This window comes from Lacerta agilis, chromosome 1 (genome assembly GCF_009819535.1).
Source record: "Lacerta agilis isolate rLacAgi1 chromosome 1, rLacAgi1.pri, whole genome shotgun sequence".
NCBI classification, from domain to species: Eukaryota; Metazoa; Chordata; class Lepidosauria; order Squamata; family Lacertidae; genus Lacerta; species Lacerta agilis.
Window position 1 is genome coordinate 33993799 of NC_046312.1, and position 26151 is coordinate 34019949.

Here is a 26151-nt window from a genome sequence, read left to right on the forward strand (position 1 = left end):
AAATTGGCTCCTGAACACCGTAAGCCCTGAAGTAAGTGTTGCAGTTTGTGAACGTTTTTCAGAAGCCGTATGTCCAACGCGGGTCCTGATTGAGTGCAAGAAGCTCCTGCAGTCAACTGGAAGCTGCGCCTTGGTTTTCAAATAGTTTCGGGAGTCGAACGGACTCCTGGAAAGGATTAAGTTTGAGAACCAAGGTACCGCTGTACTGTGATGTGCAGATGCAGTGTGTGCATGCTCATGCAACACATAGTCAACACTGTAGGTATATTAAACAGCCATTCTGTTTTGTGCTTTAGCCCTGGATTCCTGAGATTCGTTAGAGTTTTGTGTGGCATGTCTTCCGATGAAAGAAAAGCATTCCTGCAATTCACAACTGGCTGTTCAACACTTCCCCCTGGAGGCCTGGCTAATCTACATCCCCGTCTCACTGTTGTACGCAAGGTATGGCCATTTCTTAAAAGTTTTGACTATATAAGCAAAGGTGTGTTAGATATTTTTTTATGAAGTCTTGTCTTTGAGATAGCTCACATCTGTGCTCAGAAAATGGCTTGCACCCCACAAGGTGCCTGCCAGGCCTTTGGCAGAGGCCTTCATGGATCCTGTTAATGGTTTGCCCATATGCTTGACAGCTTTGCTGAGTACACATTGGAGTCTGTTCCACCAGAATGGATTCCACATGGACATTGCCCTAGGATTACAGGATTGTTTTTTAAGATGCGCTAACAACACAGAATTGAAATGGAAAAGTGCGCTATACTCACTATTTTAAAAGTTGGTTGTGGATTTTTATTCACAGGTTGATGCTACGGATGCAAGTTACCCATCTGTGAATACATGTGTGCACTACCTTAAGTTGCCTGAGTATTCTTCTGAAGAGATTATGCGAGAGCGCCTGCTAGCTGCTACCATGGAAAAAGGCTTTCATCTCAACTGAGCTGATGAATAGGACACAGGATATGACAAACTGGTTTTGCATTGATAACTAGTGAAGCCTCTTGTGTTGTATGTGCAGAAAATACAATCTCCACGCTGTGCTCTACTGAGACTTGCCTTCCCCCCCGCCCCATCCATGAGGCTTTGGAAACACATGGAAAATTTGTTAGCTGCTAATGAAACAAATCCCAATGAATTACACAGCCAGCAAGAAAAAGGCAAGAACACTGTGTGATGCTTCCAAGGGCTTGTGCAACCAGAAGCTGAAGCAAATGTTTGACTGTTCCAAAGAGCAGATCTGCCGATTTTCAGTGTTCACTGATACAAGATTTATAACAGTGTATTTGTGTAAAGTTTAGTGTTTAATACCCTGTACACTACAGTTGCCATCACTGATCCCTGTTTTGCTGGCTTTAAGCTAACTGGTCAGAAATCTGCTTCCATAAAACTTAGTCATTGGGCATCTCAAGCTTTCTTTCCTTTCCTTCCTTTCATGGTGCCTGCACTATAGGAGTATGCTAGTGGTTTTTTTTTGGGGGGGGGGGTGTTTGCGTATAATCATGCACAACCTTTTATTATTTCAAGTGGGAATACATTTTGATTTCTAAATGCCCTGCTATAAAGATTAAATCCTTGTATGTGTGTATGTGTGTGCGTGCGTGCGTGCAGCTCAACAATAAAGCTTTTAAAAGACACTGATCCCTGGTGCAAGGCCCACTTTAAAGCAAGTTTTACTTTTGGTTGTATTTTCTTTGTATATTAAAAACATTTATTTAACTTGTTGCAGTTTGAAGTTTAAAAAAAAGATTTCCAATGTGTATGCTCAACATTAATCATTAAAAAGTTTGCAGCGTATGAAACCGCTTACTAGTTCTTCTGTTACGTTGGTATACAGAATAGTGCCTTGAATTCTAATGCTTCCTCAAATAAAAATACTTGGTCTTGTACTACACAGTTCTGTTTCCAAACCTCCTCTAAAAGTACAAAAGGGGCTCCAAATATCGGTCAGTGTTTGTTTTTTTAATCAGGTCAGTTGTATAGCAGGTGGCTGTTATGCATTATGTCACAACCTGTCATGAGCCAGTTCCTTGCAGTTTTGCCAGGTGAATTTTAGCATTAGTTAATAAACTCCAGACCAGTTCTTTAAATTGCATTTGCTGATTTATTTAGAAGCAATCCATGCAAAACCATTTCTGATTCAAGGTAATTTTGTATCTGGGAGTTATTGGTATTTCTTCTTAGACAAGGCATTCTGCACACTTGCCAAGTTTAATGTCCCCCTTCTTCCTGCAGCCCATGATGTTTGCTTGAAGCCACTCCTGAGAATCAGATCCTTCATAGTTGTAAGCTTGCATTGTTACCAGCACAGGAAACAAATAGGTGGTTTTAAATCTTACGTAGCCTGACTGGCCTATTGACCTCAGCAATATTTTAAATAAAGGATAACTCCTGCTTTGTGTTAATTTGAAAGAAACTGTCTTGCAAATATGGCAATTCTTCACTAGTAAATGTAGTTTGATTTTTCTTGTATAACTTAAATGTAATGATAGTCTTTTACAGTAAATATTAATTTTGCACATAATTTAGCTGTAGAATCTCTTAACATTATTGAAAAAAATCAGCAACTCATATCTTTGCAATATCAGGCCTTGTATCCTTGTATAACCAGTGTCAAGTTCACAGTGTTTTGATACTTTGCTGGCACAAGAGTGCTTATATCATAGAATTGGAGTAGGGAGGGATACCGAGGGTAATCTAGTCCTAAAGGTAAGATTGGCAGTGATCATTCTCGCTATACCATTCTGTTTATGCACTGCATTAGTAGGATATGACACATACAGACATATTTTGGTTAACCTTGATGATGAAATGATACCCTTTTCTATAGAACTGATGCACCATTATGTTGAGATAAATTACTTCCAATAGCTCCAACTGCTTAATCTCCAGGTGCTTTTAGTTCACCAAAGGAATGCACTCTTTCTTAACATTCACAACGAGCTGATTTCAATCACTGCTAGTTCAGCACTTTAGCAATCAAGCTGTAAATCCACTATACAAAAATGGGTTGTCAGCAAACAAAGGCAGCTATTTAAACTGAATGCGGGGAAGTGCCCTTATTGGAGGTTAGAATAATTAATATTCCAGAATACAGTCATTTCCCCAAGTGCTTATAATGCATAATTTGTTGCATTACTGCTGGTAAGATTTTGTTTTCGGAACTGACCTATTAGGATATTTAATAATCCACTCTTAGGTGTGTTAAATTACCCTGTAATTTTTTATGACTCTGTGTAGAGTTGCCAAGAGCCAGGAGATGCACCTTCATAATAAGCCATGAAAAGATGCCTCTCCTCTTCTCCAGACTCTTAAAGAGTTGCAGAGTGGATGACAGGAGCAGCAGCTACATTGGCTCTTAACTACTTCAAGCCCTTTTAAAGTACAGGGATGGTTTTTGAATTGATACTCGAAAAGCCAATAATCATGTAGGTTATCTTCAAGGTAAGTCATGGTAGCACTTCTTGGGCTTGTGTGCCTTCCCCTACTGCATGTCTAATGTCACAGTTCCTGTGTCTTAATATGTTTACAGCAGTAGGCCCCACTCCCTTGGCCCTTCCACTGTCAAGAGTGGAGATTGCTTGAGCAGTTGCTACTTCGTAATCTTCATTTGGAGTTCTAGTTTACATTAAAGGTGTATGGTATGTTGAGCCAGACCCATTCATTTTGCTAGACATTAATTTCATCCAGCAATGCATCTGACATGAAACTGCAGAAATGGGTTGCTAGTAAGAAAACATTCTCTGTTGATGTATGAGTGGGATAAGAGAAACAGTTCAGATGAAGCTCCTGGGCCAGGTACATAAATCTCTTTAGAATAGGTCCAGCAGTAATTGGCCTCTTGGGTGTTAAGTGACAGAACTCAGTGGTCACTCAACCCAGCCTCTAATTTTTCCCTTCTAAATACCTGAGCGTTCTAGGAAGCCGCATCTATCCCCAACCATTGCGCTTCAAAGAATCTACGTATTCATCACTAAGCACCATAACAGTAACAATATACCGTTGAGCATTGAAAGATGCAATGAGGCCAATAAGCTCCTCAATACTAGCCAGATAGGCAATCAGTCTTCCTAAGCTAACTCCAGATGGGGAACATCTCTGTCCCCCACTCCCACTACCATGAATCGGAAGAAATGCCATCCTGACTTAGCCCACTGGCTTCTTGACACAGTGACTCAAGCAGTAAGCAAACACACAAGCATTGTAAGCACATTTGAAGAAGGCAGAGCTAACCCATCAATAGCTGTGTCTCTCATTCTTCAACACAATGCAAAGGAAGGATTTCACATAGTTGATCAGTCTCACTTCTTTGTTTTCCGCCTATAGCTTCTGTCTGTCCCTCCCTCCAAGGATGGTGGAGAAGAAAACCTGGGTATGATCATTAGTTCCTTTTCCCACTCTGGTCTTGCTTTTGGGGGATGTTTTCCCCTTAGTACCCCAGACTACATTAACAAATGAAAGCATCAGGGAGATGGAGGCAGTTGTCTGCATTGTAGTTAAGTTGGACCTATTCAAGTAGGTGGTTTCCCAGCAGGCTTTTGGTCAAAAGCATCAAAACTCTTCAGCTTAATCAGGGGGACAAAGAGAATTTGCTTACAGCTCTCACACTAGTGGATGAAACAGGATCAGTAGCCTATTTTTCAGAAGAGTTTGATTACATGATGAGATAGGATGGAGCCTCAAAGGTAGGGTACATGGAGGACCCTAGTGAAATGTTTATATACTTTCCATGGTACTCTGAAAGTGTTACAAGTTCACTTTCTACATGCCCTGCTCATGGTCCTTTCAAAGATTTTTATCCCCAGAGGTTAGCCTCAAGAAGCCAACAGATAGAAGATAATGTTTGCTGCATTCTGCCTTTGCTATTCAAGCTTCCTTGAGAGCCTCAATATGCTCTAGGGGAGCTATCTTGTCAGCTAAGTAGCTCAAAGCTCTGTATTCCCTGAAAACAACCATTACACCCAATCTACATAAAATACTTCCCTGCAGATACATCTTCAAACTTCGTTTTAGTTTTCTTCAAAAAAGGTTTTTACATCCACATACAGTCTGGAACCCTCTATGGAGGTGAAAAGTTTCTGGTTAGACCAAGCTTAAGGAAACAGTCCTTGAAGGTGCTAAATCTGATCATCACATCTTTTCTCCCAATCATTTCTTCAGTCTCAGTTCAATCCCTCCTGGCCCAGGTACAAGTTTCCCTTCCAGGGAGGTCATGGCAGAGATCAGAGATCTGAAGATAACTTATTGAGGGCTCCCCCCCACACACACTTTGGAATTGGGGGAGGAATCACCCAAGTTCAGTGAAAAATGGAGCCTTTTCACCAAAGTCAAATGGAGACTTACACAGGATGTTAACTCTTAAAGACTAATACATTTATTAAGGCATAAGGTTTTGTGGTCTGGGGTCCACTTTTTCAGATACAATGGATGCCAGAGTTCTGCAATTTAGGCAAACATGGTTGCTTTTGCATGTAGTCAAAGCACGCCTGACTTTTTAAAAATTTTTTAGCATTTCCCAGCCTGCCTTATTACTTTTGTTTGATGAAAAAGAGAGACACAGATATTTTATTAAAGAGTCTATTTATTTCACCAGCTGGATTATTGGCTACACAATGAGAATATTTTGTTATTTAAAAAACATAAAGCAGCAACTAATTAACCTTTCACAGGTAGATAGTAAAGGTGTGGCTCTTGCTTCCTTCAGTTGTCTTTTAGCATGAAAAGGTTCAGTTCAACCCATTTGGAATGTTGCAAGACTAGCCTTTGAATTCTCAGAGTTCATTGTTCCTTCTTTCTGTTTTGAAGAATGCTGTGTGAACACACCCTTCAATGGCATAGTCTTCCTAGCTTTCAGCCATTTTGTCAAGAACAAGAAGAGGTGCGAGAATTCTGGTCTTATTGGTTTCTACAATGCAACCATTTAATACCATTTCATCCAAAATTATGTGCACTCTGTCCAATTTGAACATGATCTGTGTACATATAAAGTTAAGGAATTTCTTTTGGAATAAGCAGGACTAAACGGGGAAAAAATTTCCCGGCAACTCAATCTGGCAAACTCAATTTTTTTTTTTATCTAAGTGCTTAACAGATGACCTTTCTAATGAGTTTTTCGGTAACTGCAAAAATTATAACATTGTAACTCCAGTTTCACAACAGAATATACAGTTATTGTGTATAATAGTATGTAAATTAAGAGAGTTGTAGAAAAGAGAAACAGAAGTAGCAAATGATGTTGGTTAACACCAATCTTATTCTAACAGTTATCAGCCTACAGTATTGTGACTTGCACTAAGAGAGCCAATCTAGAATAATTGTGTAAAATTTCACTGAAAAGCTAGATTTTCAAATTAATTTTTAAAGTGCTTTGATATGTTAGCAGTTGCTTAGCATTCAGAACACAAGGAAAAAATGGTTAACAAATTCTGCTAAGGCAAATCAGTGACAAGAAATCAGCCTCACGCTCCCCCAAAATGTTTCTGGGAATCGTATTCTGAGGAGAGTAACCCTGGACAGAGATCCCTAGTCCCCTATTTTCCCCACAGTAGTGCAATTATATGTGTAAATGAGGTGGAATCAGTGCTGAAAGGACATTCTTCCTCTACTTAAGTGCTCAAATGAAAAATTTGTGTATCCAGCTTTCAGTCCCTCACTGTTCCAGACATGCCTTAACTCGCAAACAGCTGTACTGAGAAAACATCACAATTGCTTGGAAAAAAAAACCTTCCTTATCTTTCGTTTGACCTGCTGAAGGTGTCTTCTTACTGCATGAAAGTATTTACCACAAATGGTGGAAAAATGGGTGCACTGAGATGTAAGAATCCATACCAGCCTTTCCCAACCTGGTGCCCGCCAGAGCTTTTTGACTAGATCTTTTGGACTACAACTCCCATCAGCCCCAGCCAGAACAGCTGTGTAATCTGAAATTTAAAAGAGGTCCGCAGAGATCTAACATTTCAGTACTACTAACTTAGCCAGCAAACAGCTAGAACACATTCTGTATTAATTGCAGCACTCCCCACCTGAAAACAAAAGGAAGAAGCCCCTGCACAAAGAGTAAAGAATCTCAACATTTGCTTGATCAGATGAGACATACATTCCATCTTACTGTCAAGTGTTTTTAAAAAGTTTCTCCAGAGATAACTGGAGGTTGGTATTATGACTGGAAGCCCAAAGAGGCTTCTTTTCTCCCCCAGTGAGATATGAGCTGCCCCACCCTGTTGGGCAGCATTCCACAACTAGCTACTCTTCATTCCACCAACAAGTACTTCATCTGCTATTGGGAATCAAGTGACTGCAGCTCATAGTGCTTCCCCACTCAGGCTGTTCCTTCCTCAGCTGCTCTTGCCAAAGGTGCAGGGCAAGTTGCTTGGCTCTTTTAGGCACGCTGGGTCCTCTTGCGAAAGCCTTGAAGCTAAATGATGCCACTCCTTTGCAGACAGCATCGGTCCAACACCCAACCCTCACTTAAAGATGAATCAGGATCTAAAGGGCTTGCATATCTTTTTTAACGAAATTTTACCAAAACTTTCAGAGAGTAAACCAGGAATATTCACATCAGGATTATACTGCAGTCCTATATTGAAAGAATATTAATTGGCTATGCTCAGGGAGAGAAACTAGCGACAAACCTGTACAGCACTAATGTTTGCTAATCTTTTGGGGAAACCAATATAATAAATATTACTACTTCCTTTTTTATAGATGGGAACCTTAGGCTGCAATGCTCAGTTCAGTTGGGCTAAACTGAGTGGCAGAGCCACTACCATATCTGAAGCCCACATGCTTGCCCTGGCCAGAGTAGAAGGTGGTAATTTGAGCATTTCAGCTGCACTAGCTCCAGTTTAGAGGCCCAGATCAGGCCCACTGCTAGTAGCTTAGTTGGCCTATCTCCACCCTTGGGATTTTAAATCTCAGTGATCTGAGGTTAAGATATATCCCTAAACATGTAACTGTATATTAATTAACACACACCGCTGTCCCATTCATTCTCCAAAGAGCGCAGGTCAGTATATATTCTCTTACCCCTTCCCATTTTATCCTTACAACAATCCAGTGAGGTAGGTTAGGTTGAAAGAGAGTGACTGGCTCAGGGCCACCCAGCAAACTTTATGCTGAGCATGAACTTGAACATGCACCTTCCTTGGTAACTACGGCTGGTCACTAAACATTTTGTGTATTCACCATTGAAGGCACAGGCTGTAACTTAGTTACATGGTTAAAAAAAAAATGAAAGACACAGGATTGCATAAAATGGGTCCTGTACATATAAGGGTGTTTGCTTGTTAATATCTGTTCTAAATTGCTATGTTCAATCTGGAACTTCATGGTACTGGGAGTGAACTATATTATGTGAAGGTACTATGGAATATTTGAGGGCTCCACCTTCTTTCTCTCACACACATAAGGCAGCTGAGGAATGGAAGAGGGAAAAGTTTGAGTTCACCAAGAAGAGAGAAGAATGGGGAGGGGGGTTGAAACAATGAGAAGGCCGTTGGAAAAGACTGTTTCGTTACCTTCTATGTTGCACCCATTTCTCCTGATTAAAACTGGGGTGGTTTAAAAAAAAACAAAACCCTCAAAGTAGTTATCCATCCCTGCTACATTCAAACCTCTGCCATTTTTGCCATTGTTTCTCCACCCTTGCTTTACTTAAACTTCTGCCACTGTTTTAAAACATTTTCCCCTCTCAGTGCAGAAACTGTCACAATAGCGAGACCCTTCTTCCTCGTTCACCTCAAAGTCATTTCCGTCCTTTTTCTTCCTGCCCCTCCTCCTTCCTCCCCCCACCCACGGCCTTTAGAACCTTAGGAAATAGCCAATGAATACAGCATAGTGGAGGACTGGTGCAAGTATAGACAGAAGAGAAATTGCAGAATTGCTATAATGAATACAGCACAGCGGTGGACTAGGGCAAACACTGTATAGACAGAAGAGAAATTGCGAAATTGCTATAATTTTAGTAGAACTACCCTACATCTCACTACAGAAGGGAAGGCTGTGACCAGGTGACCTGTCTCTGCTGCCCTATTGCTCAATGTTTATGACCAACTTCAAGGCCTCCACGTTTCCTTCTTAAGGTTATTTATCTTTAAACAAAACTCTGAACTGCTCTTCAAATAGGGGGCACCATCAGCTAATAAAGGCAGGCCATATGAACATGCTTTGAAATATATTTTATTCAAACACAAGGCCGAAATATAATATAATTTGGCGATATATCTACTTACCACTGATGATTTCTATACCTAGTATGTTCTCAAGTTTCATAGAGCCAGATGTGTCACCCCAACACAAAACAGCTTTTTGGCTCAGTGACTGGCATAGCTATTTTAGTCACTAAATATATTTACTTCCATCAGCATATACCTCAAAAATACCTGTGCCTTATTAGCGAATACGTCAAAAATACCTGTGTTTTATTAGAAGCATTGTGCATTGATGTGATTTAATGCTTAGGCATTAAGTTGGTTCTGGCAAATATTTTCTTACCAAAGCATTGGTCATTAAGTGTTGATGGACCACAACTGAAAAGTGGCAAGTCTTTAGCTCAAAGGTGAGGAAACTGTGTCCTGCAGTAGGGCCCCCACCCCCCAAGATTGGTGGCAAAACCAGTGATGCTACTGCTATGAGATCTTAGGTCTCAGCACACATAAATGAGTGCTGTGACCTCCCAGCAATGGTGGCACGTGTGAGGGAAAGGTACCTTTGATGAGAGGGCTTTCCTCAACACCTCAATAGTGGGATAGAATGAGAGGTTCCTCAGACTGAGCAGAAGAGAGAAAGAGGTTTTCCTCCCCATCACAACATGCAGCTGGGAGAAGTTCCCTTCCTCCCAGCCCAGCACTGTGATGGGGAGGAAAAACGCTGTCTCTGATTTTAAGAAAGTGATATCTGAACAGCCAAGAGTGTGGTTTTCCTTCCTAGCCTACTGCTGGGCTTGGAAGAGAGGAACCTCTCCTCCAGCTTAGCGTGATGTTGCTTAGCAGTAAAGAGAGGCCGTTGTGCTCACTGGGATGGAGTTGAGATCAGAGGGAGGCTGTGATGGGGTAGTCAGGGTGTCAGCGGCCCTGCAAGGCTGCCAACCCAGGGCTCCGCTAACCTTGCCACTGTCACTGTGGGAATGCCACGGACTGCATCTCCCTGCACGAGGCATCACTTTGGACTTTATTTTCTTTAAGTAATGTTGTGAAGGTTGCGTGTCAACCCAGTCTCAGCCTAGCAGTAGCAACATTCCAGGGGGTTCCAGGCACTTACCCAGGGTTCTGTTTCTGTTGGGAAAATCAAAGCACAATGGAAGCTAGTGTCTTTTAAGATATATGGTTTATCGTACACTTGCTTACACCTTCAATGCAGGGAGTGCCTGTGTGTTACCTAAATTCAGTAACTTATCCTGAAGATGGATATGCTCTTCATAAATGCTTATGTAATGTAATACACAGCACCAACCTATGTTTCTTTACTTAGATGTCAGTCCAGCTGTGCTCAAAGAGCCATACTTACAAGTACACGTGCATGGGAGTGCAACCTAGGCAGCAATCCATGCTTTTCTGAGCAGGTCATCTATGTCTTACGTTCATGTAAAGAACTGCTCTCTTTTCCTTACACAGAATTACAGGCATTAAAAAATAAAGTACTCCCACTCCAGATCCGTTTGCCACACCAAGCTTGATGTGATAACTTTCAACTGTTGCTTTTGTAATCTTTTTTAATGACTCATCTCTCCAGATATCAGCACCTACTGCAGTTGTTTTTAAAGAGCTTAATACAATTCCACCCACTTCTCCATGCACATAGCTGGGACTTGTCAAATACACCAGCATGCTAAGTAGCAAAACTTGAGATTTTAATTTATGGGGGGTGAGGGAATGCTTAAATTGTAGCTATATTCACAACGATGTGTTTTTTATTTTATTTTGCTGTATTGCAGTTACAATATTGAAAACATTTCGCTTCATGTGTACTCTTAATTAAGAGGATAATAATAAGCTTCCTCTCTAAGTGGAATCCTGAATCAAATGTAATGGAACCTCCCTTTAATTGCAAAATTTCCTTCCCTAAGATTAGATTAAGAGTCCCATTCTCTACCAACTGAGCTAATCATACAATTATTTAGTATGCAATTAGGAGAGTGTTTGTAATGTCACCCTTTAATTGTCTTACTTCCATCAACACAGGTGTTGTTGTTGTTGGTTCCTCAGGACCATCCACTTCTGATGCTACCCTCACTGATCTCCAATCCAAAAAGGATAGAGGTGGGAGAATCTGTGTTGGAAAACTGCCAAAACCTGAGTTCTGCTGATCTCATGCTGATGGTGGTAGGAGGTGTCAGGATAGCTACAGGGAAAATAGTGTACCATTTCCGGGGTTGGCATATTTTTCACCCAGGGGTATGTTAGGGGATTCAAGTCTCACCTGGAATGTCCCCCTTTGTCTTCCCCAAATATTACAGACTTAGTTCCATTTCCCATAAATAAGCAGGGCCAGCTTATTGGGGGGGGGGGGCACACCCATAACACCTCCAGTAGCATTGGAAGTATGACAGAAGATAACTCACATAAGAAGAAAAACCTGTCCCGTCATGCTGGAGAGAAAAAACTGAGGGGACTGCACCTGCCTCCCAGAGTTCTTTGCTCTCCTGCCTCCATCACATGGAGAGAGATGTTACCCAACCCATTTGGGTCATCAGCAACCATCTCAAATCCTCTCCCACTACATTATGCCAGCAGAATCAATGAATGGATCTGATACTAAACACTGATCAGCTCAGGCAGGCTTGTGCAGAAGGAGATGGTCGTTCGGTTTAACATTAGCAGCTGTAATGAGCAAGCAGACTACATTAATCTGCATCCCTAGTCTTCTCCTGTATCTATTCACCCCATGTGCTGAAATCTCCATTTGAGACTCTTGTCCAGATTCCTCTGCCACAGAAAGGCAGGTAGCAATCAGAGAAAGAGAGAGAGAGATCCCTTTCAATGGTAGGAGTAAATGCTCAGAGCTCGGTTCCTTTGAGGACAGAGCTCTTCCTTTGCTCAGCAACAGATTCTATCACAGCTACTGTGTTCATGCACTGAAATCTATTAAAAGTTATGCATGCAGCAAGTAGAGCAAGGGGAAATTTCCTACCTTTAGACAAAATGTCTCCATTTCCCAGCATCCATTATCATATCACCATCCATATCGCCAGCCTTTTAACAACTTACCTCCATAGTGTCACTATTCACATACTTCAAACCATCCATCCTTATGGCTCAGTCACCTCTCCTGAACACGGTTTAATCCAACTGTGGCAACATTTGATTCCTATGAATGCCATGCAGCCTGGCAGAGGCAGGAAGGAGCAGGAACATAACAGAGAAAACTGAAAGGATACATCCAATTCACTCTAAAAAAGAAGAGGAAAAGGGACATTTCAGCAAGAGCAAAGGACTGGTGTTGTTCCATTTCTGACCACTGTACATTATTGTACATTATTATTAGTGTTTTTAAAGTTTATTTGTATATTGGTTTTTGGTCCAAAGGATTATCATGAAGCTTGTAAACATTCACTCATCCTTTGCAGCCATTTTCAGTACAACTTTTTATTGTAAAGCAGAGTTAGGGGACTACAACTCCCATCATCCTCAACCACTGTTTCCCGGACACAGCTAGGATTCAGCCATTGGAAACAGTGTCCAGGCGCAAAGCCCAGTCAGATGGGTGAGGTATAAATAATAAATGATGATGATGATGATGATCCAGGATGATCCAGATATATGGCAACCCATCAACTTTTTTGTCCAAATTTTCACTTTCTGAAATATGACAACCCTACCATCGAGCATCCTTGGCTGGGTCTGATGGGAGGTTTTTTTTGGGGGGGGGTGGTCTAACAACATTTCTCCACACTGTTGCAAAGCAAGACCTATTGAATACTGTGATTTACTAGTTGTTCATGTCTTTTGGTATGCTGTGGATGAGGCAAAGAAGCACAGCCCTAAACTATGGGAAATCCTACTGAGCAGTCCTCTTTTGTGTGGGAGCTTCCACCAGATGCTGTTCTCACACTTTTAAAGCTACCTTTTGCAGGTATAAAGACTTTGATTGTTTTCGGTGAAAGTGGGCAGCTGAATTGTTTTGCACTTCTGCCAAATTGCTGGAAGACACGTAAGTCCTGGCTGTGTGTCAGTCATCACATTTCTGCTGGTGTGTTATGAGGCGATCCAGTGTTAAAAATAGCCATGGCATTCCTCCTTGAACATGTATCTTTCTGCATGTCAGGCATCATAATGCACACACACACACGTGCAAATGCATTTTATGATCTTGATGGTTCAAGGCACTGGCTCTGCTTTTTATATACAGTTATATAGTTTATATAGATATTTCTTTTCCTGACAGTGTTTGTATGGTTTTGCCATGGCCTTTGGCTAGTACAATAAAGCCCCAACATGCATATGTGAAGCTGCCACCCATTTAAGAAAGCACATATCCTAAAAATCTGCCTGCCTTATTCTAAGCACTGCCTCCTAATACCAGTTTTGTGTGAATTGTGATTATAACACAATCAACAGATGCTGTTACATCTCTATTTCTGAATGATCATCTATTGGCTGAAAGATGGAGTCTAATGTACAATTTGCACCACCCCATGGAGATTGGCCTTGCTCAAAGCTGCTGGCTTGTTAAATCTAAAAGGGTTGAAAAGTGTGGTACATAGTATCATACATGTTTCTATTTTAATTGCATGTAACACAGAGAACAAATAAATGATATAACAAATTGGACTGTTAATTCCCAAGAGATGAGCTAAAAGTACAGTTAACATAATTCTGGCAGTATCTCAAGCTAGGATGATAATGGAGGAGGAAAGAACAAACTGTGGGAAAGAAAAGAACATCTGTCCTTTACTAGAGAGATGATTTGTCATCTCAGTATTTTTAGATTTGTGAGTTTCAAAGATTCTTTCAAAGTGCTATATTTATCTAATGGCATATGCAGAGCTTACATTCAGATGTTGGACCTCTCCTTGTATCCCAATAGAAGCATCCAAAAGTTGGGAGCAAGTTATCAAATCTTTCTTTTAGCTTTTGCTCAATTTCTCCTCAATTTCCAAGGCAGCTACAAAGCTAGAATTCTATACATGTGGAATAATACATACTTGAGCCACCTGTGTACTTGCTTAATACCCAATGACTTAAATGTTGATGTCTTCTGATAAAAATAAATCCAAAGGTCAAATATCTGTACCCTATCATGGTGCAAATGTTTCAGACTAATAGGTCTATGATATAATAAATCATATGAAAGCTTTCTTAAAAAGAGAAGAGTTTGTATTTGGTTCAATATCATACTTACCACTCTACTGAAATACTTGTCCAAAACCTCCACAAAATTATGAATGAGTTCATAGACAGCCATTTCATTCTGAAAATCAGTTGAAACATCAGAGAAACCAGTTAACTTTTCTACATTACTTATAAAGCTCACAGTTTTGATTTTTGTTTTAAGTTTTAGGAAACAAAACGAATAGTCTGACCCTTAGACCTTAAAATTCACTGCACCAGCAGTATAAATTCAAAAGAGTGCACCAGGGCAGCATTACAAACAATAACACACTGAATTTCGCATCAGGTTTAATTGCATGCAGACCATGCCAATGCTGATGTTTGTGCTCAGAATGGCCTGGACCCCATGACTGGCAGGGGGCACTGCTTGGTGTCCTGCAGGCAGGCAGGCATGGCTGGCTGTGTGGTGACACAGGACAGGGCTTCCTCTGCAGTAGCCCCTGTATTATGGAACTCTTTCCCTGGAGCAATGGATGGTGGCACCCTAGCTGGGATTTTACTGCTAAGTTAAAACATACTTGATGTTCTGGGCTTCTGGAAGAAGCCAGGAGAGATTGACCAAGACCTTAGGCTTATTTTATGCTGCTATGTTTTATTGATGATTGATATTATTGATTGTTGTGTTTCACTGTCGTTTTACGTCGTATGATGATGTTTTATATTGTGCTTGAAAACTGTCCTTTGATCACTATTATGTGATGACAGGCAGTCCAGAAGGTTTGTAAATACGTACATGAATAATTTCTCAAGGGTGCTTCCTTTGTAAACAGGTCACTGAGGTATTGCTAATGGGTTGTGAGCAACAGGGTGTTTTGTTTTTTTAGATTATCAGATTTCCCCTCAAAATAATAAATTCATATTACATGAGAAAAAAATATGGGCTGGCGTTTTGATACTGACATTGTATGGGTGCTGTAAAAGGTTTGCTTGCATGTGGTGCAGCAATCCAACGATAAACACCCACCTGGAAGCACCCTGGTATCTTGTCAAGTCTCTATTTGCAGGATCTTGCTTACAAAAGCTCATGACACCCTGCTTGTCTTTGAGCTGCCATAGGGTTCTTGGTTTTGCTGAAAGAGACTATGCTGCATTTCCTTCATCTCTTATGGTGCAACTACATTGTGGGAGAGCTAGATATTGCAGAGCAAAGGACACAATATAAGGAATTGGATCACATATGGAAACCAGAAAGAAAATGAAGCAATGGGCATATATAAAGTTTGGTATTTGTCTTTAGATCATAGATCAATATTTGTTTTTACTTTACATAGTTAAGAAATAAACACATACCTCGGTTTCATTAATTCCAACCACTATGAAAAGAGCAGCATATTGCCTGTATACCAGCTTAAAATCTTTGTACTCAATAAAGGAACACTAAAAGAAAGACAGATAAAATTTGATGGATGACACATTTTTGTACATATTTATCTGTTTATTGAATATTTCATCTGGACAGCTTTTAGTTTATGTAGGTTAAGTAAGTTATTAGAGAGCAGAAAAATTGATGCCAATATTGTTTTTATTTACCAGTTCTAAAAATGCCTTGTTTACATATAAAACAAGGATGGATGGAGGTTTGTTCTCTACTTGTAAACTGCCCACTGGCATGTGTTTGTGTGTAACAAACCAGACCCCCCCCCCTTCCTTACGTTGTTGCACTCCGTTGCCTTAAGCAGTTTCTCCCAGCCCAGGTCTTTCATTGGAGCTCAACTGAGAGAAAACTGCTTAAAACAAAGGAGAGCCAGTAAAGTTGTGCTCCCCTTACTTAATGTCATCTGTTCCTCACATGCTTTCCCACCCCTTGTTTTTAAGTAAATAACATATCGCTCACACACCACTATCACATCTAGCCTGATCCTTAAAAGAACCTGAGCTGACTCAAAGTCAGTGTCATACCGTAGCCTTTGCTAGGATCCTGAAACTATCCTGGTGCCTAGAGTACAGTGGTACCTCATGTTGTGTACTTAATCCGTTCTGGAGGTCCGCTCATAACCAGAAACTGCTTGTAACATGAGGCGCACTTTCGCTAATGGCGCCTCCTGCTGCTGCCGCGCCGCCGGAGCATGACTTCTGCTCGCATCCCGGGGCAAAGTTCACAACAAGGGGCATCTACTTCCGGGTTAGCGGAGCGCATAACCTGAAGCATTCGTAAGGGGGACGGTACGTAACACAAGGCACCACTGTACACACATCCAAAGTCATATTAGCAAAAAAGAAAATGTAAGTGCTTTGGTTTATAAAGTTTTCCACTGTCTTGTTGAAATGAAAAGGGTTTCAAAATTATTTTGTTTCTGTTACCTTAGCAACAGTTTGCAGATGAAGGAAGGTTTGGCTAACAATAAAAAGATGGTTTTCTTGACAGAGCTCATATCTCTATATGGAGTGGACCTATATGAATTAACATATTACGAGCATTTATTGACAGTGCTATTTTTCCAGGAAAAGAGGTGCTGGAACTCGCCATAAACATCTCCCTCGTTTTCTTAGAATGGCAATGGCGCCCACCTGAGAGGTTCCAGGACTGAGTTCCTATGAGTTCCCCCTGAAAAGGGCCCCCCACAGATGTTAGACTACAACTCCCATTGTCCCTAGCCATCAGGGGCAGTGGTGAGGGATGGGAGTTGTAGTCCAAAAACATCAGGAGGTCCAAAGTTGGGGGCCACCATATTAGGGGGTGAACTGAAGAAATCATCATACTATATATATGAGCACAAATAGCACCTAATACGCAGCATTCAAGAGTTAATTTTTAAACAACACAAATTGGTGGGAGAGTGGCATTTAAAAAGCAAAGGGGTTGTACATGCAAGGGATGCTGAACCATCTTCACCGCTGCCCCAGTCCATCTTCCTGAGGTCATTTTCCCACCAGCCAAGCTCTGATGTTGGAAGTTGGGACAAAAGTAGCTGTGGGGAAGAGCAGAGATTAGGTGGAGATTCCAGCATCCTGTGTGCACAAACCTTTTAACATGCCAAATCCCATTCAAATACACACATAATGTAATCTATACACATAATGTACTCCTGCTGTGAACTTGGTGAAGGGCCAAGTTCAAAGTCATAGGTCTGCCCTATTCAGATTGTTTGACCCTAAAATATCTACATAAAAAGACATACTTGCTCCTTTGAACGGGAAAGGCAATGCTTGATTACTTCAGCTTCTAGTATCGTCCTTTTATGAAGGTCCATGTATTCATAATATCGAGAGAGTCTTGTTTGCCCTTGCTTGTTCACCATAAGAAAAAACTTGATCATGATTCGTTGTCTGCTCTTTCAAGGCTAGATGGTCAAAACTGAAATTGAGATTAAATAAAACTGTAAGGAAATTAACAGCTTCATCTTTTGAATTGGCACTGGGTTAAGGACAACCTTTCTAGGCTATGACTGTGGGTTCAGGTGAACGAGGCTTCTAAAGCCACACGAAACATTCCAGCTAACTGCCTGTAGGTGATCCATGCTGGGATGAAGCTTTAGATTGCTCCCCTCAACATTTGCTACAAAATGCTTTAATAGCATATAAAGTATAAGCAGACATTTCCCAGAACGAAACCCCTCCCACTCTGCAAATTCCAGCAAGGAGATATGTTTAGCAGGCACGTGGGAGGAAATGCATAGCTAGTTACTGTGGAAAAATAGTGTTCTGCAGAAAATTGAACGCTAGAAATTAGAATTGTCGGCATTTGCCCCCCTCCTTCTGCATTAATGTGCCAATCACCAAAGATGAGGAGGGGAGAGCAAGGGTGCATTTATCTGAAGCCTATTATAATGGCAAATTATAGTATCAAGCTATTTTATAATATATTGCCATTGATTCTAGATGTGTTCTTCAGCATTTCTTAAGCCCAAGCATATAAAGCCCTATCATAATTGCCTAGGGCACTGCACTTTGTTCAGTATCTATCTCACATGGTCTAATCCTCACTCAGTGATTAAGTTCACTATGTGGTTTTTGGGGAAATCACTCTATCTCAGCCTAACCTGCCTCACAGAGTGATGCCCCCCCCTTACCCCTACCTGGGTGGGGGAGTTAACAAGCAACTTTTAAAAAGTGAAGGGTTCAAGAAGCCACACATCTATGCTTTTCACCAATTCCAGACTACACTGGAAACTAGTGCGATCCATGCCATCAGCCAAGGTTTGCAAAAATACCTTTATAAAGGCTGAAATTAGCCAAGCACAGAACTACTCCAGGGTCACTTTCATGACCCACTTATGAAATAATCACGAGGCATTATCCTGTTAATTTTGCAGAGCATATTTCATCATCTACCTACCACCCAGACACTATCATGCTATTTTTTGACAAGTCATGTATTGGGCCAGTCCCTCGCCTAGTTCAAGCATGCTAAATGAACGACTGTTCCCACACCACCCTTCTCTGGGCACCCCTCCACAGCAGCAGCCTCAGTATCAAGCAGCAGCAGTGCATCTATTGCTCACAATGTGCTGAACAAGCCTCTCATTTGTTCCAGTAAACCCGAACTGAATTGCTCCCATGAATACCCTTTTAGCATGAGTAATTGTTGCAAAACTCAGTCTGTAGACAGGTGTGATGGTTTCATTTCTCCAGCCCTGGTTAAGATGATAAGTCATCGCCAGAAGCTTTCTTATTGGGTATCACAGGCACAGACATTAAAAAACAAGATGTTAAGCTTTTCCAATATGCAGTGACTGCGGCAAGGATTTTGTTGGTACAAAAATGGAAGCAAGAAGAAATACCGACAAAGGAAGAATGGACAGTGAAATTAATGGAATATGCAGAACTAGACAAAATGACGGGAAGAATCCAAGAACAGCGGGACCAGAAATTCAAAGACTGGTTTAAATTTACGAGTTATTTGAGAGACAATAATTCTCAACTGAACACGTTTATAGGACTTCAAGAAGCTTTGTAGATAATGGTAGAAATATTATTGCAATTACGGTTTTTATAGTGATTAATGTGCATATGATAATTTAAGCAATGATAGACTAAGAAGTATATAATTAAGATAGAAATCTGAAAGCCATTTGAAAGCTCTGAGGGAAGTCACGGCAATATATTTCAAAATCAGAACAATGTATGTGTATCTACTTTTTTATTCTTTGTAGTTGTTATAGTTTATTAAAAAAATAAAAATCATTTGGGGAAAAAAGATGATAAGTCATCAGCTGTACCCATGGTAAAGCAATAATAACAAATGGCTGCTAACATTTTTATAACTCAGTGTTCAACGTAACTTTAGATTCTAAAGGCTAAATACAGTTTAGATGAACCTTTATCAATTCTTTAAGGAATTATATTATTATTTATAGATATAGGCATATGTCTTTATGCCAAATGCAAAGCTCAGCTCGCTCTTAAATATGGAGCTCTTTAAGAGAATATTAGGCTATTTACAGATCACAGGAGGAACTCTTTCCTCATAAGCTGACAATAACTTTCACTCCCATGTCAGGAGAGTACTCTTAAAAGTTCACAAACAGACTTGTGGCTATTGTTAATGGATTTAGATACAACACAACTCTTTTGTTTTAGGAGACAAAAGAGTAATTGATATGTGAGGCATTTTAAAACCTTAGGGGTAGAGCAAAGATTTTCCAACTGTGGTCTGCTAACTCCATTTGGGTGGTCTGCAGAAAGGTTGCACAACATGCCTATACTTGATCTATTTTTTATGACAATTGAGTTAAAGGTTGTTTTGATCAAGGCCAGAGTACTGAGCAGGATAACAAAGGCCAGACCTAAGGCCTGTGATTTTCATAGGAACTGGGTCAGTCTACTTAACTTTTTTATTTAAAAAAATACCTAACTTCTGATCCGTACTGGTGTTGGTTAGGATTCAACAGAAGTCTCCCTCCACTGTGAACCTGAAAGGGTGATGGAGTGTATACTGCTTCTTACTAGTGTTCCTGCTGTCAATAATCATATTTGGTCCTAAAACTGGGTTTGAGGGGCAGAGCAGGACTGTGCCAATAGAGCTGCTGGTTCCAAAGCCAGCCTGTTTTACTAGTGAAGAACCTGATCTAAGCCCTGTGCTGTGCCAGGCTGCAGCTAGTGCAGCAAAACTGGGGGGGGGGGGGGACTGCTACCACTCTCTGTCCTGGCTGCTCCATGCCCCACTTAGGATTGGGAGAATCTGCCATTCTACTCCCCAGTTAGAATTCCTCTTCAGCACAACCAGGTTGATCAAGGAACATGTGAGATTAAAATAAAGAAGCACATGTCTTTGAGCATGAGCTACATGCCTTTCCCTCTGTAATTATTGGGAAACAGCTTCCAGGTCAGGGAGGATTACTTCCAGACAAATTTTTGCCCCAACACCTTAGTTTTGAATTCTGCACATGGTACACAGTCTCTGAGCACCAACACTGTGGCTCTGGTTATTATAGTTATGAGTTACAGATGAACTTCATCCTCCACATATTTACTTAATCCTTTTCAACACCACTAATTCTAATAATTGCAACATTCTATGGAAATGCATTCTATTAGTTAATTATGTGTTGTGTAAGTACTTCCTTTTGTTTGTTTTAAACATGCTACCCATCAATTTGAATTAATTGCTATGTTGTTTTTAACTTTGAGACTGTTCTGTTTCTTTTTTCACTCTCTCCATTCCCTAACTTATATTATAAACCTTATTGTGTCCTCATTCTTCTCTCAATTATATACATGTGTAAGATTTAATAACAACAGCAAGATGCTGGGATGAGTGGGAACAATGTGTCTCCCCTCTTCCATAAAATTATACGAGACATATAAAAAGCATAAATTTTCTTATGTATCCTCTGGTTATGTGGTTTCAACAGAATAGGCCACTTCAAAATGAAAAGTAAATAGCACAAACTCAAAAGGAAGCCCCAAGAGCTTCTAGCCGATAAAGAGGCAAATAAAGATAGCATAATTAATGTCCCTTAAAATATCAATTAGGGTTATGAGAATATATTTTAATTAACCCACTCCAAAATGGCATTGTAGAGTGTGATCCTCATAAATATTCAGGTGGAAATGATGAACTGCCATGTGCATGATGAGAATATCATTCCAAACCTTACTTCAAGGTTGATATTGATTAAATTATTGATACGGATTAAATTTTTGAATTTAATTGTGCTTCGTTTTATACTACGGGAATGAGGTTATGAAAAGAATCAGTCATGTAGGTGTGACAACGTAGTGGGTACACACTCAGAGGATGACCTCCAAACCATCCTAAATATCTTCGAAGAAGCATACGAAAAGCTTGGCCTATTGCTCAACATTCAAAAAACACAAAGTGCTACACCAACAAGCATAAAACAACCCCTTTGCAGCGCCACAAATCCAACTCAGTGGTGTAATGTTGGAAAGTATAAATCACTTCTCCTACCTGGGCATTTATCTTTCCACAAGAGCCTTCCACTGTGGAAGGACGTGTGGATCCAGAATTGGGCTCCACAATCACCTATGGACACATTGTTAAGACCGTGTACATGAAAGACAATCTTACTCGGCTACAAGTGATCGCCAAAGAAGACACTCCAAATAAGCCACTTTAACACATAAAGCCCCCCATGACTAGGGATCTAGGTGTACACTGTTTCAAACCATGAGATCGGCAGAACAGGGTTGTGCTTCTGGTCCTGCCAATAAACATGTCTTGTTGTGTTGGGACCTGGAAGAGGATACTCTCTGTAGTTGAGGCCCACCTTTGGAATTCCCTCCCCTTGGCAACATGATGCCCTCAATAGTAAGGGATTTATTTGCCATATGGTGAAAACACCTACTTTCTGAAGCCTTTGGGGCATGAAACTTATGTCCATCCCTCCAGAATCTGGATCTCTGTGTTCTTAATGGAACTGAAAATGTATGTTATTTTCAATTGTATTTTATGCAGTTTTATCAATGTTTTTATATTGTAATTACTTTCAGGTACTTATGATAAAAAACAGTCTATAAAAACTTGTGATCAATTAATAAGCATTAAAAGCTAATAGTTGCCATCAGGAATGATCATACTATGTTTATTCACTTTACAAAGAGAATCTAGAAAACAGTTAGCAACCAACTCACATTCCAGTGTTTTCTGTTCTCAATTTTTTTTCGGAACTGTTTTTGGATTATAAAAATGCAAGTTTAAAATGCATTTGCAATGCTTAACTGTCCAGGGTGTACTAGCAAAAACACTTCAGGCTTTTCAGGGATACGTAGCCTTTCATTAATAACTACCACCTTGTCGCTTATACTTTTATTACTTCCTAGTCAACATTTAGGATATACTTATACATAAGTACTCTACTGGATCAGACCAAGAACCTATCTAAGCTGTTGTATATATCCATCAACAAAGGCATAATGCCTCTAACAATAGACCTGGATGGGGCTGGGAATTCTAATCTGAGGAAATTAAAACAGGCCTTTATTCCAGTTTAGTTAATCCAGAACATTTATCTTTGTCTCTGCCCCACTGCTAGCCATGCAGCCCACAACAGAAAAAGACCCCCTATAGCCATGGTTTCATGACTGTAGCCTTAAAAGTCCTGTTCTCTGTATCAAATTTACTTTGGAAGAAGAAAGCATTTCTTTTTTTATGTGACTTGCTTATTATTCGGTACTTAGGATGTGACAGAACACTTTAGTGCAATAGCTACTTTATTTAAAGGAGACCTACTTTGAAGTACACTGTACAAGTGTGTCAGCACCAGACTCCTGTATTTTAATTTCATACCTTCAATTAAATATTTTATTTTGTGACTTGTTTACACTGTAGATGTAAAACGCTCCTATATATAGCTTACATATTAGCTTGCTCCTTTTTAAGGATATGGTTTGCAAAGATGACTGAGTAGTTTACCAAAGGCTAAAGAAGGCATGTTCCCTACGGCTCTGACTAACCTTGTTTTAAACATCCCTGTGATGGAGTTTCCCTCAAGGGATTGCTCAGAAAGCTCTAACTCCTTCTGCAGAGGTTAGCCTCTCTTAATTTAATCCCATACTCATAGTAGTAATTTGACACTGGTTTGCTGACTGCCAGTACTCTGGTTTCTATTTGCTGCCTTGCTACTTTGGGTGACAGAGTAATAATAACAGCAGTGGCAAAATCAGCGCATGTTTCATGTCCTGGAGGAGGGAGGGCGTGTTGTGCGTGTGGTGGGAGAAACAGCCTCTTGTCCACCCCAAGGAGTCAGCTGTAGACATGTGAGGAATGCAACTGCAATGCCAAGAATCTTTTACTGGCACAGCCCATCATCAGGGAGACCATTTTAAATGAGCTGAAGGAGTAACAAACAGTAGCAGCCTACTGAAAAATTATAAACTGAGGAGAGAAAGTAGTAGCAAGAGACTCTTAAAGTGGTAGGGAGTTAAGTATGGAATACACTCCTTTACAATCTTTTAAAAACATACCATCAGGGAAAGGTAGTTTTCAAAATGGGTCACAAAACCTTTTATTCCTTCCATGTCTTTATCTCACAGAATTGGGATGAAGAAGGGCCAGAGTTTGTGGTGCTGGGTAAAATGCCAATTTGGACATTCAGAATGAGTGGATGCTTTGTAGACTACTGTACCAGCGATTATTGTTGCTGTTTAAAATGCCAGGCAAGACAAATTTTTCCTGCAAGAGGCTCGTCTGATATAGGAAGCTTTCTCCTAAAAATGGAAAATGCACTCTTAGCATGGTCAGATAACTTTTGAATTTTTATGTTCTTCACATGCTCCTGGCTGTTCCTCCTGAGCTAAATAAAGCCTTATCTACAACTATCAACAGTTTGCACCATTGTGTAAACTGCCAAAAAGATCGAGATACCAAGGAATTTCCCAGTTCAAATGTCACATTTGCCATGAATTCAGTAGGTTGCCTTAGGCAAGCCACACACTCTCACCTCAACCGCCCAGTTCGGCAACACGGGGAAACATTCTGACCTACCTTACAGGGTTGTCGTGAGGATGACTACTGGACAATGCACAGTGAACACGTGAAGTGCGAGTGTCATTCTCACTTTAATAACAAAGAGCAACCATCTCTGCGGGCAGCTCTGGCTCTCCTGGCCATTGACAAGCGAGTTTTACCGAGGAGTTAAAAAGACAGCCGCAGGAAACTGATTTAGGACTGAAGGAGCGAGATCCCCCCCCCTCAGCGAACACCAAATACCACCCAGAGCGCAAGAGCCCCCCTACTTTCCTCTTTATAATTCCCTTCAGGCAGCGCCCGCGCATGCGTGCAGCGGCGCGGGTGCCGGAGCAAGGCGGGTGCCGTTTCCCAGCATGCCCCGCGTCCCTCCTCCTCTCCCCCCCCCACCCCGTGGGTGGGTGAGCCGAGCTGCTGAGTGAATCTGTCCGGCTGATGATGGAGCTGAGACTGTAATGGCGGCCGGCGGCGGCGGCAGGAGCAGCGGCGGCGGCGGCTGGAGCTTGGCGCTGCTCTGACAACCGGCTACTGCTCCGCGTGGCCTTGACACCCCCGGGCCGGTCCCTCCCCACAGGCAGCGCCGCTCCGGACTCGGGACACAAGGCGGGAGGAGCAGCAGCAGGAGGCGGGGGAAGGACTCCCCACAGACAATGGACGAACATCCCGGAGCCGGCGGCGGGATCATGGCAGGGCCCAGCCCGAGGCCGCCACAGCAGCAGCAGGGGCCGCTGCCGCCCGCCGGAGGGAACGCGAACTCCCAGCTGCTCAGCCAAGGCTGCTCGGGGCCCGGCGGCGGAGGCAACCTGCCGCCACAGCAGCAACCCCAAGGCCCGGCGGCGGCGGCGGCGGCTCCGGAAGCGGTGGGCCCTGGCGGCGTCTCGGAGCTGTCCCGGCCTCAACACTACACCATCCCGGGGATCCTGCACTACATCCAGCACGAATGGGCCCGCTTCGAGATGGAGCGCGCGCACTGGGAGGTGGAAAGGGCCGAGCTCCAGGTGAGGAACCTGGATGGGCGGAGGGGACGCACAAGCACAATGAGAGAGAACGGCTGACTTGAGGCGAGGAGGGTCTGTCCGTAACCGGGAAGGAAGGAAGGGAGCTGCGGCGGCGTGGCTGAGGAGGGAGGGGAGGTGGGCGGAGGGCGGACGACGCGGCGGCGGGTGAGGAGAAAGTTACCTGTCCGGCGCGGCGGGCGTCACTCGGCACGTTTCCCCGCTCGCGGCTCCTCGGGTTGGGCAGCCTTCCCCGGGGCAGCCATTTTGGTTTCTAGCATGGCGCCCGCCTGGGCCTGTCAGAGGAGGGTTGCCGTCTCCCCCCGGCCCCGGAATTTAAGGCACCGACTCCGCAGCGCCCGCGCGCCCTGACAGTTAGCTGGGGCTCGAGGGCGGGGCGGGGTGGGGGGGCAACGGCGGCTTTCCCGCTCGCCGCGGCGGCGGCTGCTGCTGCCGGAGCCTCGGGACATTTCGGAGGCTTCTACGGCCTACCGGGAGGGCGAGTCGCATCATCTTTATAAGGACACGGTGATTTAAACCTACCCTTAGCCTCCGACCTTATTTATTTCCAGCTGTTACCTTGGGAATACAAAGACGCGCACTTCCTTCTTGGCGAGGGACCCCGCCTTCTTTCTAGGAATAGGAGGCGTGTTCCCCCTTCAAGCTCTGTTCAGTACCCACATGGGTGGCACTCCCAGTAAAAATAAATAAAAATGAAACGGAAAGTGGGAGACGTGACCAGAGAGAAATTAATAAATTTGACTGATCGACCATTTCAGGCTGCCGCTGCTTATTCTTCATCCATTTGTAATCTAGGGTTACATCGGCAAAATACAGTAATGTGTAAGGTGTTTGCCGGAACCAAGTATTACATAGGAACATGAGTCAGGGATCCAGGAGTGGCCAGGACTCCCTACTTAGCATACATTGCTGGGTAGTTAATCTGGTTTTGTCATATGTCATATTA

At 42.1% G+C, this 26151-nt stretch overlaps 3 protein-coding genes across 20 annotated transcripts in view; 2 read left to right on the forward strand and 1 right to left on the reverse strand.

The window, feature by feature from the left end:
- The window catches only part of HECTD1 (HECT domain E3 ubiquitin protein ligase 1), a 67113-nt gene extending 65325 nt beyond the window's left edge, over nucleotides 1-1788 (forward strand). For 10 of the 12 annotated variants that reach the window (XM_033144046.1, XM_033144035.1, XM_033144073.1 and 7 more), the window contains 2 exons: nucleotides 297-441; nucleotides 797-934. In XM_033144046.1, the coding sequence (XP_032999937.1) occupies nucleotides 297-441; nucleotides 797-934 (283 nt within the window). Of the gene's footprint in view, nucleotides 1-296; nucleotides 442-796 lie in introns of all 12 variants that reach the window. The other 2 variants (XM_033144134.1, XM_033144055.1) reach the window with 1 other exon arrangement.
- Nucleotides 1789-5558: 3770 nt separating this feature from the next.
- Nucleotides 5559-25878, reverse strand: AP4S1 (adaptor related protein complex 4 subunit sigma 1). Of its 4 annotated transcripts, none has more exons than XM_033144208.1 (6): nucleotides 25764-25878; nucleotides 17438-17613; nucleotides 15609-15695; nucleotides 14329-14397; nucleotides 12365-12376; nucleotides 5559-5963 (listed from the first exon to the last, which is right to left on the reverse strand). In XM_033144208.1, exons 2-6 carry the CDS (start codon nucleotides 17573-17575, stop codon nucleotides 5835-5837), a joined length of 435 nt encoding a protein of 144 aa, XP_033000099.1. In that variant the 5' UTR covers nucleotides 17576-17613; nucleotides 25764-25878; the 3' UTR covers nucleotides 5559-5834. The 4 variants fall into 4 exon arrangements, with proteins under 4 accessions (XP_033000099.1, XP_033000079.1, XP_033000107.1 ...); XM_033144188.1 differs by lacking the exon at nucleotides 25764-25878 and adding an exon at nucleotides 25369-25506; XM_033144216.1 differs by lacking the exon at nucleotides 25764-25878 and adding an exon at nucleotides 25369-25488 and having other exon boundaries at nucleotides 17438-17635.
- Nucleotides 24580-26151, forward strand: part of STRN3 (striatin 3) — a 45388-nt gene continuing 43816 nt past the window's right edge. For 3 of the 4 annotated variants that reach the window (XM_033144147.1, XM_033144164.1, XM_033144156.1), the window contains exon 1: nucleotides 24580-25187. In XM_033144147.1, coding sequence (XP_033000038.1) covers nucleotides 24840-25187 — 348 coding nt within the window. In that variant the 5' untranslated portion in view covers nucleotides 24580-24839. The remainder of the gene's footprint in view (nucleotides 25188-26151) is intronic. The other variant, XM_033144173.1, reaches the window with a different exon arrangement.

Excerpts from the sequence above, each read along its gene's own strand:
- AP4S1 (XM_033144208.1), bottom strand. The coding sequence starts at position 17,575 with ATGATCAAGTTTTTTCTTATGGTGAACAAGCAAGGGCAAACAAGACTC. Across the intron at positions 15,696-17,437 it reads TTTCCCGTTCAAAGGAGCAA|TGTTCCTTTATTGAGTACAA; the intron begins GTATGTCTTTTT and ends TCTTTCTTTTAG. Across the intron at positions 14,398-15,608 it reads TTGGAATTAATGAAACCGAG|AATGAAATGGCTGTCTATGA; the intron begins GTATGTGTTTAT and ends ACTGATTTTCAG.